The sequence below is a fragment of the Mustela erminea genome, chromosome 16 (assembly GCF_009829155.1).
Source record: "Mustela erminea isolate mMusErm1 chromosome 16, mMusErm1.Pri, whole genome shotgun sequence".
Classification (NCBI taxonomy): Eukaryota; Metazoa; Chordata; class Mammalia; order Carnivora; family Mustelidae; genus Mustela; species Mustela erminea.
This window is the reverse complement of record NC_045629.1, coordinates 31,295,798-31,310,416: the sequence shown is the minus strand read 5'-3', so window position 1 is coordinate 31,310,416 and position 14,619 is coordinate 31,295,798. Positions and strand designations below refer to the sequence as shown.

Here is a 14,619-nt window from a genome sequence, read left to right as displayed (position 1 = left end):
TTTTACCTCATTTTAATTAAGATTTTCTAACTGTCACCTGTCTCCCCAACCGCTGAGTGAGGCACAGGTACTTCTTGTCAGTCAGGTTCTGTGACTGACTCTGAGGGTGACCTCAGGAGAACCTAGGATTTGGGTTTAGAGAGGGCTCACGTTCTCTCCACCAAACAAAGAACACTGACAAGAGGCCATGGAACCAGTCTGTGTGTCACAGCTGGACGAGTAGTGACAAAATCTCCAGGGCCTTCTCGTAAAACAAAGGCATGTTTTGTTGTGTGGGGAGCATAAATAGGCTTTTTCTCTTTTTTCTTTTTTTTCCAGTCAGATGTGAAATTGGAATAGCTTAATGGTAACACACAGCCTGCTCGTCGAGCTGTCCGTGCACCTCTCCTGTGACAGAATAGTGAGAAAGTGTGGGTCCAGGAAAAGTGTGGGTCAGAAGAACTGGGCTGCGGGACCCACCTAGGGGACCGTGTTGGTTAGGCACGTGTCCCTGAACTTTAGGCTCCTTCTTATAAGTGCTCTGTTATGCCTATCTAGAGGCTTGGAAGGATAGAAAAAAAGCCACTGTATTTGAGTACTTTTAAAAGCCATGAGGCACTACCCAGATACATACTACTCTTTATTGTTGCTTGTTATTTTAGTACTTGTGCTGAATTGTTTCCCCAAGGGAAAGCTTTACCTGTCCTTTAAACCGCATGGCCCCAACGGTGGGTAATTATTAACTCTGTTAATCTAGATTACATACTGTACAGTCTTTCAATAACATGAGCATTTATCATTTTAAATACTCTAAAAGTTTGCAAGTCTGAAACTCAAAAAAATTATGTTTTTCACAACTATTACTCTAGATGCTGATGGGTATGGGACTTCTTTTCGGGGGTGATGAAAAGTTCTCAATTTAAATTGTAGTGGTGGTTTCACAACTGTGGATATATGAAAAATGTCAAAAAGTATGGTTTTTATTGTATGTGAATTATGTGTCAGTGAAGCTGCTATTAAAAAACAAAGCACTGCCCTTAAATGTTCCCTACAAAAATCCCATCATTTCCTCCCTCCCTGCCAGTGTCCTGGACACTGTTGAGTTGAAATCATCCAAGTAGTACAGTGGGATGAAGATAGAAAAAGGGGCAACAGGGGTGAGGGTAAAACCCCAGGGGGTGAGCTCCGCAGGGAGGGCTGGGGAGGGGGTTTGGTTGGTATCTGGGGGGACTTGTGGCAAGATTTGGCCCTGTGGTGTATGTTTGTCAGGCATGGGTCTGGAGGGAGGAAGGAGATGCTCCACCAGCGAGTGAGGCTCTGGTGGGGGAGGGGCCGCAAATAATCATGGAAGCCGGTTACATGTGTCTTGGGTGTGAAGTTGGGAATGCTGGTATTTTGCAGTGCAAATTCTGGTGACTTGACCTTCAAAATCAGAAGCCCTGTGTTGAGGGAGTAGGCTTAAGGCCAGAGGATGGCTGCGTTTTGAGAAAGTGGGGCAGAGGGGAATTCACGGAGCCATAGATTCTTAATTTTTAGAGTGTGTCGTTGAGTAGCAAGGTGAAGAGCCCTGTCAGGTCCTCAGAGGAACAAAAGCCAGGCAGTGAGGTGAGGCAAGAAGGCGGAAGCCAGGCCTTCTAGGCAGCTCCCAGAGATTTGGTTACAAACTTTGGGAGTGTGGTGTTCAGTAGCCCTTTGGGTTCATTTTTAGTTTTTTCACTTGTGTATTTTTATTTTTAATAAATTTTGTTGAGTATATTTTCGATTTTCTAGATGCATATAGTCTTGTGTTTGGTCACACTGTATGGAAAGCCTTTTCAGATGTATGATTGCCAAGCAGAAACTGCTCTATTTTGGTCTGGCACCTGCAGAAGCGGACTACTGAAACTTAAGAAACCACATTTTGCTGCTTAAGGGGCATTCAGGTTATCTTCTTGTTGAGTTTTATGCAATGAGGTTTCAGACTAAGGTTTCTGTCACTTTAGGTCTCTTATTGTTCAAGACTGTCACCTTTTGAACACTGTCTTCTGAGAAATATTTAAATTCTGAAGGACAGGGCTAAGCCCTTGGTTAAGAGACAGTATTCACTAGTACAGTAATTAACTACTATGATGATCCTCCTTCTGAAGGCTCCTGACCAACTTATTTTCATGTTTATGGAAAGTAATACATGTTCAAGGCAGAAGAATTCAAACAGTACAAAGGGGAGTACAGTTAAAATCAAATCTCTTCCCCCGTGACTCATTTCCCAGAGACATGTGTTGTCATCAAGCTCCTTGGATGTCCTTTAAGAAGTGGGTAATGGTAAATGTATAACCATTTAACGATCCAAATGAGAATATGTCATACACATTATTCTGCACTTTGATTGTTTTACCTAACACGTATCTCCTTGGATGTTTTTCTTCATCTATCACAGATGGATAAATCTTTCTTTTCTTTTTTTAAGAAACAGCTTTATTAGTTAAAAACAAAAACAAACAGGGGAGCCTGGGTGGCTCAGTGGGTTAAGGCCTCTGCCTTCGGCTCAGGTCATGATCCCGAGGTCCTGGGATCGAGCCCCGCGTCAGGCTCTCTGCTCAGTGGGGAGCCTGCTTCTGTCTCTCTCTGCCTGCCTCTCTGCCTACTTGTGTTCTCTGTCACATAAATAAATAAAATCTTAAAAACAAAACAAAACCAAAAAAACCAAAACCAAAATGGGGGCACCTGGCTGGATCAGTCAGCTAAGCATCTGCCTTCAGGTCAGGTCATGATCCCAGAACCCTGGGCTTGAACCCCGTGTCTGGCTCCCTGGCCAGGGGGTAGTCTGCTTCTCCTTCTCCCTCTGCCCTTCCCCACTGCTGGTGAGCTCTCTTTTTAATAAATAAATAAAATCTTTAAAAAAAAGAAATAATAAAAACAGCTTTATGAGGTATAATTTGAAGTAAATAATTTCTGTATAATTTTGCCTTGAAATTCAATTGTTTAATGTGTGCAATTCAGTTTTTAGTAAACTTACAAAGTTGTGAAACTACCACCACAATCCAATTTTAGAACATTTCCATTAGCCCTGTGCCTGTGTGCAGTCCTGGCCACCACTAACCCACTCTCTGTCTCTGTAGATTGATTTTACTCTTTTTAACTGCAACCAGTGGTCCACTTTGTGGAAGTACAAAAAAATGTGTTAAAGGTCTCTGTCCAAGCAAATCTAGATTTTTGCTGATGTTTTATTTTGCTGCCTCCATACTTCCTCTTTAAAAAAATTTGACAAGGTTGAAAATTTTGCTGTTGAGCCAGACTTGGTAAGAGTGAGAAGGGGATTTTAGTGAAAGTTGTTTATGGATTTTCCAGTCATTAGCTGGAGGACTGGAAGTGTTTTGGGGCCCAGGTAATTATCTGTGTTTGAAAAGAAACTGCCTGAGGTCATCCTGGATTAGGTGGAAGCCTAGGCATTAATGCTTATTTTATGCGTGTGGGGAATTGGAAATCTTACTTACATGAGACTGAGGGGGAATTTATTATTATTTTTATTTTTCACTCTGTCTCTAAGTAGGAGGATTTCAGGAGTAGCTGAGTGTTCAGGGGTATATCTTAGGATATATTTTCAAGCTCTGTTTTGGGACCCACTATTGGGTCATGGATTCTAACCAACTGTTTTTAAAAAAAAAAAAAAAAAAAAAAGAAGTGGAACAGAATAATACCAAAATGCTATGCACGCCATGCACACTATAAATGGTGAACATTATTTCTGAAAATTCCGTTTTAATTATAAATTGTGTGTGTTTGTATATCTGTGTGTATTTGTGATGTAAACATTAGAAACATCAAAAAGTCCATGCCCTAGGAGTTAGTTTTTCAATTTCAGTTAGGGGAACAAATAGATTATATTTTGGCTTTCTCTTCATTTGAGCTGCACTAGAACTCTTCCTAGGGGCAGATAGGATGAGAGGCCTGAGGGAGGGTGGTTTATTGAGATGAACATTTGTTGGATATTGGCTGGGAAGGTGAGCCAAATGGTCTGGGAGAGTAGGAGATAGAAATGAAAATGTTCAGGGAAATTTCCTGTGTGACCACTTTTCTCTATCAAAATATTGAATTACTTCCAAAGTTCTAATGAGGAGGCTTTGAATACATTTTGGTTAGTTTATCAACTATCCCATTCTGGCTTTTTATCTAGACTGAGGAGAACTTTAGAACAATTATGTTTGTTGGATCTGGTGGTTGGAAGTTAATTAAAGGTCCTGTACTTTGATCCCTGCTGTAATCTCTCCAGTGTCTCTTCTCCTTACTCACTACATCCTGCTGAAGGGGAATTCATTCTCCAGCTTCTTCATGTGGAGGACCTTTAGGCTTCCTGTGTCTGTGGTTTATGGATTGGGCAGTTACGTTCTCTATTGTTGTGTGACTCATTTCCTCACAACTTACCAGCTTAACAAATATTTATTATGTCAAGAATAAGTCAGAAATTTTGGAGCAGCTTCTCTGGGTGACGTGGCCTAGGTCACTCACTCATGAGATGTGGTAAAGTTGAGAATTGGGGTAGTCATTTAAAGGCTGAATGAACAAAGGATTCACTTCCAAGATGGCTCACTTATATAGTTGTTCCCCGAAGGCCTCAGTTTCTGTCTGCGTGAACTCTGGTGTGGATCTGCTTGAATGTCTTCAGGACAACCCTCTGTGGGATCAAGAGAGGCAGAAAGGCAGAAGCCAGAATGTCTTTCATGGGTTGTGGTAAGGACCAAGGGAGGGAATACCTGTACATCATGTAACAGTGTCTGGTACATAATAAGGACACAGTGTTTTAGCTGCTGTTACAATTCTTGAAATAATCATGACCTTGGATTAGGGTCCATATGTGTCTATTGTATCATCAACTGTATGGAATACTATGTATAGGGAAACTGTTTTTATTTGTTATTTTTTTATATTTGGAGGACTTTCCCAATCTCCATTCCAACCATAACTTCTAGATCCTTGTGTCTTCATTCTCTTGTGCTGACACAAGGTAATAGAGACTTAAGTCCTAAAAAAATAACAGTGGTCTTCTTCTTTGTCATTCTTTCTGAGTTTTAGCTGTTGTTCCCCCTCATCTCCCAGGTTTTAAATATCTCGGTTTATTCCTAGTAGTACCTGTACAAGATGTATGTGGTTACCTCAGTTTGACAAATATAGAGAAAAAGGACCAGAGAGATGAGATGATCTGTCCAAAGTCACATAGCTAGTAGGTGTTGCAGCTAAGACTTGAGTTGAGCTTTATGAATGAATTTATTTTCTTTTCCCATGAGCATCAAAGGGTATGTATGGCTGGTTGAATTGGTAGAATCTGAACACCATGAAGTAACTCAAAAGTGGCATGGTAACTAATTACTCGGGGTAACTAATTGCCAGGTTATGTTTCATACCTCTTTTCTTCCAGCCCATTGTTAAGTTCCATTGGTAGAGGACTTCCTCATGTGGCACTGTATCTCTTTAAGCTCTCTGTTCCCTCAAAGTTTCTGAAGCAGGGGACCTGTATTTGTGGCTCTGAATCAGTAGGGGGTGGCAGAGAACAGCAAAAGAACATCTACTTTCAGATCCTGTCCTTAAACACTTTTAGGGTTCCTTAACCCCCCTTCCCTCTCGGCGCCTCTCCCATCCTCAGCATGGGGTATTGTCCATCCAGGCAGCATTAGTCCGTGGCCCCTGGCCATTGTGTTGTGTCTGTGTGGAGATTGGTTTACAGATCAGTTTGCCCGTAGGAACCTGAATCCTCACAACAGTAGTCACTGTGGTATCAGTGGTCAATTATGGAACATGTACCATGTGCTAAATGACTCGCCAACATGGAAGAATCGATTTGATCCTGTGAGATTTTTAGTCCAGTTTTATTCATGAGGAACTTGAGGTTCAGAGTGTTTAAGTTTTAGAATTTCACGCCTCTAGTAAGTGGTAGAGCCGAGTTTGCATTCCTGGTTTTTCTGACCTTACAGCGCTGTTCTTAACTAGGATGCCGATTGCCTATTCACACAAAACCTCTCCCCAGACCATAGCTTTTCCCATCCATCTCGACTCTCATGCCATCTGGGTTAGGTGGTTGCCACAGGGAGTAGCTGTAAGGGCGTGTATGGCTGTGACTAGCCACAGAGGACCTGGTCTTTTTGGGTTAAGTCTACTCATGGGTCTCACTGAAGGATACCTGGTCCCAAGGAAGATCGGATGTGGCCAAATGTCAGCACTGTTGTGCGGAGCTAGAAAAGATGAGCAGCTCAACAGTTGGTCCAAGCACTTTTTTTTTTTTTTTTAAAGATTTATTTATTTTAGAGTGAGAAGAAAGCATTTGTGAGTCAGTGGTGGGGGCATAGAGGGAGAGAATGATCAAGTAGACTCTGCTGAGCAGGGCTCATTCCCACAACCCACGAGGTCATGATCTGAGCCAATATCAGGAGCCTGAGGCTTAACTGATTTGCCTTCTTCCCTGTTTTTATTTTAGAACAGTGGTCTGAGGACGCTTGCTATCCAAAGCTATCTGTTGATAGTACCAACTTTTAACTCTGGAAAATTCAGCTAGAGTCTGATCCTGGTGTAGTAGGAATGGAGGATTTTGGAGACCTCTTGATCATTTGGATACGGAAGAAGAGGACTTCACCTGGATATTAGTTAATATTATCAGATTAGCACCTAAAAGTGAGCCTGTCTTCCTTAGTGTACGAGTTAGTACTTATGCTAGGTATTTTGCTGTGAAAAATGTATACTGGGATTAGCAAAGCTTATTTATCAGAATAATAATTTTTTAATACCAAGGGAAACATAAGTTGGGCAGAATGGAATCCTTGGGCTGGTCAATCGCCTGTTTCTCCCGTAGTAGGAAGTCATTTTGGAAATCTCGGTGAATCTGCTGAGTCTTCCTTATTATTCCAACACTATTGTTTCTTCTTGGCCTTCCTTTCCTTTTATTTACACTTATTCTTTAGGTGATCCTTCTCTAAATGAATTCAAATGCCATTCAGTACCACTCCTTTTCCCTTACCACCTTCAGGAATTTCTGGAAGACTCTATGTAAGTGGGAAGGGAAAACAAAACAAAACAAAACAAGGCACTATAAGGACTTGGGAAAACTCTGGGGGAGCTTTTGGAAAAATAGTTTTTTCCTCAATCCCTCCGTCCATCCTGCCCCCCTCTCTCCCTTTCATTCGTTCATTCGTTTGTTCTTTGGGAAAACAAACAAACAAACAGACCCCCCCCACCCCTTTTATTTGTTTATTTATTTTTAAGTAGGTTCTGGGTCCAATGTGGAGTGTGAACTCATGACCCTGAGACCGAGTGCATGTTCTACAACTGAGCCAGACAGGGACCCCAATCACTTCCTTAAAAAAAAAAATTGTTTTTCTTTAGCACTTAGATTGAATAATCGTTTATTTTGAATGGTGAAAATAGTTTTTTTTGTTTTGTTTTTTAAAAGATTTTTATTTATTTATTTGTCAGAGAGAGTGAGCACAGGCAGACAGAGTGGCAGGCAGAGGCAGAGGGAGAAGCAAGCTCCCTGCTGAGCAGGGAGCCTGATATGGAACTCTATCCCAGGACGCCGAGATCATGACCTGAGCCGAAGTCAGCCGCTCAACTAACTGAGCCACCCAGGCATCCCTGGTGAAAATAGTTTAAACATGATAAAATGGTTCTTTTCTTGGTTAACAGAACCATGGAATCAGGTATTAGTTTCCTGTCCTTTAATTGATACTGTAGTGAATTGAAGACTGTTTTTGGGAATAAAATATTCCCAGTGAACTGGATTAAGGTCATATTCTGTCTTGAGGGCAGGCAAGGTTCAACTAACCTCAGTTAGATATCTCTAAACAGCCCATCTGGTCATTCTACATTTTAATGTTTGACTCCTACCATTACTTCAGGCTATAAACTGGAAAATTTTTTTCTAGTATCTTGCTTGTGATTTCTAGCCTTCATATCGTCCATCTTAACCTAAGAAGGTAACTTAGAATCCCTGCTGTAGGCAAGAAGTCTGGAAGGAACAGCATGTGTAACATCCCGAAGGTTAGTAACTCTTTGGAAAACTGCTCACCAACCAGGATGGTTAGCACATAGGTGCTGGGATTGGTGTGCAGAAGCCAGAGGGAATTAAGGGGCTAAGGGTCTTATGTGCCACATGAAGGAGTAAACTTTTTCCTAAGAGCGGTGGATAGCTCTTATAGAATTTTAAGCTGTGCAGTGACATGATTGGGCTTTTGTTTGCAACTCAGCATTGCAGAACGAGTTAGAAGTTTTTACAAATGGTAAAAACGAGCCTGTGATATAGACTTTCTTTGCTTTACTTTGTGTCAGTTCTTGCCCTTATCCTTACCCCTTTCTCATAGTGTCTATGCTGAACGTAAACAACCTTTTCAAGCCCCATAGTCATTCCCTCTTCCTTTCAGCAGATGCTCTTGCCTCCTTTTCACCCAGATTTGAGACGATCAGATGTAAGCTCCTCCGCTTTTCACCTTTAAAGCTGAATCTCTCTCCCTCTTCAGAGCATGTGTGAGCCACCCATCCTCACCCAGGGTAAGCATACAGAAAGAAATACAGCAACAGAATTGGGATTTGAGAGATACGGGGGAATTGCTGCCACTGCAAACCCTAGCTGAAATCAGCTCTGCAAACTATGGAACATAAATTGTGGTTCCTTTGGGAAAAATAAGACAATGACATAAAAAACACGAAGACAGAGTACAAGAGCAAAGAAAAGCTACTGAGCTCTTAGGTATATCCCAGCCAACAAATTCCGGTGTTGACATTTCTGTCTGTTTGGCATTCTGTTTATAGTACACAGTAATTTGTTCGTGTTGGTACCCTGTCAGATCTTGTAATGCTTATATGCAAATTTCATTTAAATTTAGTGGATATGTAACTTTTAAAATAATATTTAATATAACTTAAATTTTTTGAACACAAATTACACATTACACACACATTACATACTCCAGTGAAAAATTTGTTTAATATTTTGTGTGTGGTTTGATTTTTAAAACGATAGCAATTATTTGAAAATTGTTCTTTTTTTTTTAAGTTCATGTTCTGAGGCAAGCAGATAGGGGTCGTAGGAACAATTAAGAACTTTTCACTGGTAATAAACTCATGTATATATACATGAGTAATAAACTCATGTATATTTGAGATGAATAAGGAGATGAGAATGAGGAAGTGTTAAACAGGGAGGGATCTTATTTATACATTTTAATTATCAATATAAATGAAGGAACGTATCAGCCAAAATTTACTTGCTAGTTACAGGACATTCAAGGAAGCCTCAGAGGTTTAAAGTTTTATAAAGGGGACATCTGGGTGGCTCAGTTGGTTTAAGTGTCTGCCTTTGGCTGTGGTCATGATCCTGGGGTTGAGTCTTGCGTCGTGCTCTTTGCTTAGTGGGGAGCCTGCTTCTCCTCTCCCTGCTTGTGCTCTCTCTCTCGGACAAACAGATGGACTCTTAAAAAAATATAAAGTTCTATAAAGGGTTCTATAATTTATATATTTTTAAATAGTTGGAATAGAATAGTACAAAGGATGTAGTCATTCTGGTAGTATTCTGTCCTTCCTTCCTCCCAAGGAATCCAGATGGAAAAATGATCTGGAGAGATTTAGAAAACATGAAAGGGTGAAAAGGTGAATGTTTTAAAAATTATTACAAATTTGGAGAGAAAGGGTAAAGCATTCAATAAGTTACTGTCTCTTCATGTAAAATAAAGAAATGGAATGTGCTCTTAGTTCACAAATATTTTACTTATTGAGAATGAAATTTACAATTTTAAGTCATGATATGTCTTTTCCTTCTTTGCATAAAGTATTAGAATATTAATGGTGAAAATCAAAAATTAAATGTAAAATTTCATTTTATAAATCTTAAAATTCATAAAAGATTAGCATAAGCTAGTAAGTACAAAAATGAAGACATTTCAAGGGACATAATAAAGACTGAAATGTAGGCCATTATAAATTAGAGACTTGTTTCTTTGTTTTTTTTAAGATTTTATTTAGAGAGCATGCCTGCTCACCTGCACAAGCAGGGGAAGGACAGAGGAAAGGAGAGAATCTCAGGCAGACTCCACAGTGAGTGCAGAGCCTGATGTGGGGCTTGATCTCACGACCAATACCATGACCTCAGCTGAAATCAAGAGTCGAACGTTAACCAACTGAGCCACCCAGGCGCCCCCTCTTCTTTTGATAATAGCGATAGAAGGCAGTCTGTAATACTGTGGACAGCTGGCAGTTTGTTTAGGATAACCTTTGACATTTCAACAGCTATCTGATTTACATGAACTCTTTTAATAAATGTAAAACGATAACAAATGTCAAGCAGCACAGAGAAGTATAAAGTGAAAAGCAGAAGCAACGTTATTTGCTTCCCTGATGTTTAGTCCCATTAAAGGTTTAATATTTATCTTTATATTTTTGTATGATGTATCAGTGTGGCCTGTATTTGTCAGGTTACAAGTTACAAGATAACTCCTTAACAAGCTCAAATTTTTAGTGGTTTCATGCAACAAAATTTTATTTATTTATTTATTAAAAAGATATTTTTTATTTATTTGACAGAGAGAGAGAGAGAGAGGTCACACATAGAGAGGCAGGCAGAGAGAGAGGAGGAAGCAGGCTCTCTGCTGAGCGGAGAGCCCAATGCGCTCAGTCCCAGGACCCTGAGATCATGACCTGAGCTGAAGGCAGAGGCTTTAACCCACTGAGCCACCCAGGTGCCCCATGTAATAAACTGGTTCACAGACTGGTTCAGTGTGTGGTGTCTTTGGTTGGATGGTATTCCTTGGCAGCTTTGTATTAAGTTGGAAACTTGGAAAACCAGGCTGCTTTCATCTGGTATCTTTACTTGCATTGGTGGGGATTTGAAAGAAACATCAGAGATCACAGGGAGGCTGTCATGGGCAGGGCCTGAAAGTGGAACTTAGGCCCACATTCTATTGGCCAGCTGTGGTCACATGGCCCACTTTACTGGAGGGTAGCCTGGGAAATGTAGTCTAACTGTGTGGCCTGGAGGAAAAAGAAATGTGACTTGGTAACTAAATAGAAGTATCTGCCATAGAACTTTACTTTTTAAAATTTTAACAATGTTACCATGTTTTCATATGGGTATTTCTAGCAGTCTCACTTTAAAAATGGAGTCGGGGGTGCCTGGGTGGCTCAGTGGGTTAAGCCGCTGCCTTCGGCTCAGGTCATGATCTCACGGTCCCGGGATCGAGTACCGCATCGGGCTCTCTGCTCAGCAGGGAGCCTGCTTCCTCCTCTCTCTCTCTGCCTGCCTCTCTGTCTACTTGTGATTTCTCTCTGTCAAATAAATAAAATAAAATCTTAAAAAAAAATTGTTAAAAATGGAGTCAGGCTCTTTCATTCTGTAATAGTTTCCTAGTGGACATAGCTTTCCTTACTCCCTTTATTAATCAACAGTGCTGTAAAGGAATACCCTTATATATGATGTGTCTAGAGTGACAATTCTAAATTCTTAGACGTAGAGTTGTTGGATTATAAGGTCTGTATATTTAACATTTTTATAGATGTTACCAAATACCAGCAAAAAATTTACACTAAGTGTAAATCTTCGGTAGTGAATTAGAATGCCTGTTGTCTAACATCCCAATATTATCAAACGTTCCTGATAGAATTTTTCTTTTTCTTGATTTAAATGACTTTTTTTTTTCTTTTAAGATTTTATCTATTTATTTGACAGAGAGAGAGATCACAAGTAAACAGGAGAGGCAGGCAGAGAGACGGGAGGGCGGGCAGGCCCCCTGCTGAGCAGAGAACCAGATGTGGGGCTCTATCCCAGGACCCTGAGATCATGAGCTGAAGGTAGAGGCTTAACCCACGAAGCCACCCAAGCGCTGCAAAGGGCTTTTTTTTTTTAAATATAAAGGAAATTAGCTGTTTGGCTCACATAGTCCAAACACCTGTCCATTTGTTATTTGACTTTTGGCTTTATTTATGGTAGTTGTCACCAAATAAAAGTTTTACATCTTCCTGAAGTAACATCTGTCCATCTTTTCCCTTATGGCTAAGAGTTTTTTGTCATTTTAGAAAGTCCTTTCCACTCCAAGATTAATTTTTAAAAATGAGGGGAAAAAATCCACCTATAATTTCTTTTGTAAATGGAAGAAATAAATGGAAGAGATGTACAATAAAATATTTCTTCCATCTGGAGTATTTTTGAGTGTAAGGAGTTATGGAGGTACGGATCAAGCTTTATGATGTATCTTTTCTTGATGGCTAGCACATTGTCCCCATCAATAATTACTGAATCAGCTGTTGTTTCTTTGCTTCTGCAGTTAGCTATCTTGATGGAAACCAGTAACTTATCTTTAATTATTGATAACACTTCTTTAATGGATTTGTTTGCAGCACATTGAAATTGATGTGAATAAAATGTGTATTCAGGACTAGCATGGCTCCATTTTTTAGGTAGAGAATTTTAGTTGCAGAATTTGAGAAAAAGAACCAAGAGCTCTGTATCCATGCTGTCATACATATCTTAGTTTATAAGTAAGTAGATTTTGTGACTAAGTGACATTCTGTCAATTTTTTTGTCAATTTCATTTCACAGTTCTTTTCACGCATTAATGAAATGATTGTCAAATTACCAGAATCTGTGTAAATGAAGTGAACATGCAGTAAGCAGGAGGAATATAATCTATCAAAAACATCCAAGCCAAAAAGACAGAAAACAAAGAAAGACCATTCAAGCCATCACGTTGGAATTGGAGAACTAACAAGTATTGAACTGTTTTAAGTTGAACCAAAAAAAAACTGTTTAAATTTATAGTTAGCTGATGAATCAAGTAGATTAGTTGATAATGGTTTCTAATTGTGAATTTTTTAATTTAAAGTCTTTTTGGGGGGATGTCCGGGTGGCTCAGTCAGTTAAATGTCTGCCTTTGGCTCAGGTCATGATCCTAGAGTTGTGGGATCAAGTCCTGCATGGGACTCAGCAGAGAGAGCCTGCTTCTCCTTCTGCCTACCTCTTCCAGAGTCCTGGGATTGAGCCTACCATCAGGCTCCCTGCTCATCGGGGAATCTGCTTCTCCCTCAGCCCCTCAACCTGCTTGTGCTCTGTCTCTCTATCTCAAAGAAATAAAATCTTTAAAAAAAAAATTTCTTTTAATATGCTGTCTTTTTTTTTTTTAAAGATTTTATCTATTTATTTGACAGAGATCACAAGTAGGCAGGCAGAGAGATGAGGTTGGGGGGGGGAGCAGGCCCCCTGCTGAGCATTGGGGCTCATCCCAGGACCCTGAGATCATGACCTGAGCCGAAGGCAGAGGCTTAACCCACTGAGCCACTCAGGTGCCCCTAATGTGCTGTCTTAAATGAAAATGTTCTAAAGAATTTATTTATATATATATATATTTATTTATTTATTTTTAAAGATTTATTTATTTATTTATTTGACAGAGAGATCACAAGTAGACAGAGAGGCAGGCAGAGAGAGAGAGAGAGAGAAGCAGGCTCCCTGCTGAGCAGAGAGCCCTATGCGGGACTTGATCCCAGGACCCTGAGATCATGACCTGAGCTGAAGGAAGCGGCTTAACCCACTTAGCCACCCAGGCACCCTGTTCTAAAGAATTTAAAAGCAGATTATTAACTTTTATCTTCAAAAGCAGAAGTATTGGGTGCGTCTGCCTTCAGGTCAAGTTGTGGAACCCCTGTTGGGCTCCCTGCTCAGCAGGGACTCTCTCTTCTCCCTCACCCTCTCTCCCCTCCCCTCCCCTTCCCTGCCCTCTCTCTTTCTCTCTCTCTCTCTCAAATAAGTAAAAACTTAAAAAAAAAATGAACACTTAAAAAATACTGTATTTTATTGACTCCAAAATTGAGATCGGTACCATAGTAACATCTGAGATTAGATGAAATGCCTTAATTTTTTTAGACGAAAATTTGCTAGAACTTTTGGCCTGCTAATTAATAACCACTTGGAAAAAGAAACACCAAGATTATGTCTCCCTTCCATTTGCGCTGGATTTGCCTCTTCTTCTTTACCCGGGACTCCGTACTCTTCCACATTCTTGTTCCCCTTCAGCCTCTTTCTTGAGTCTTTTGTTCTTCCATTCTTCATAAACTGTTACCTCTTGAGTCAGTAGTTTGTTTGTTTGTTTGGTTTTTAAGAATTTTTTTTATTTACCTGAAAGAGAGAATGAGTGCAAGGTGGGGGAGGTGCAGAGGGAGAGAGAGAATCTCATGCAGACTCTGCACAAGCGTAGAGCCCTGCTCGGGTCTTAGTCTCACTGCCCTGAAATCATCACCTGAGCCAAAACCACTGAGTTGGAAACTCAGCCGAAGGAGCCACCAGGCGCCCCAGGAGTCCAGTGGTTCTTAATACACTTGCACCTTAGGATGGCCAGGGGAGCTCTTGAAAATGACTGATGTTGAGAACCATTGCCTTAGCCTGTGGAACATGCCAGTACCCCTTCTTTCCTCTGTGGTACGGTCTAGGTGCCGCCCCATCTGCTGTGTGGTTGTCCAGAGTGGGCAGCTCTGACAAGTCTTCCCTCCTCACCTTTTGGTCAGGTTCAGCCCGTGTAATGAGGATTACTCCTCTCACCACTTCCCTGAAGTACTGTTGCTGAAGCCAGTCCCTGCCTGCCTGCCCCTGATTTCTCCTTCCTTATTTGACTGGGCAAAGGGAAGAGAGAGGGAGGGAGA

General features: G+C 40.6%; 1 protein-coding gene across 4 annotated transcripts in view; it reads left to right on the top strand.

Moving 5' to 3' along the window:
• Positions 1-14,619, top strand: part of TPD52 (tumor protein D52) — a 99,727-nt gene that overhangs the window by 26,359 nt on the left and 58,749 nt on the right. The window contains exon 1 of one of the 4 annotated variants that reach the window (XM_032316897.1): positions 8,392-8,487. The exons of the other annotated variants lie outside the window; for them this stretch is intronic. Coding sequence (XP_032172788.1) covers positions 8,460-8,487 — 28 coding nt within the window. The 5' untranslated portion in view covers positions 8,392-8,459. Of the gene's footprint in view, positions 1-8,391; positions 8,488-14,619 lie in introns of those variants that run through there. 4 annotated transcript variants of the gene reach the window in all.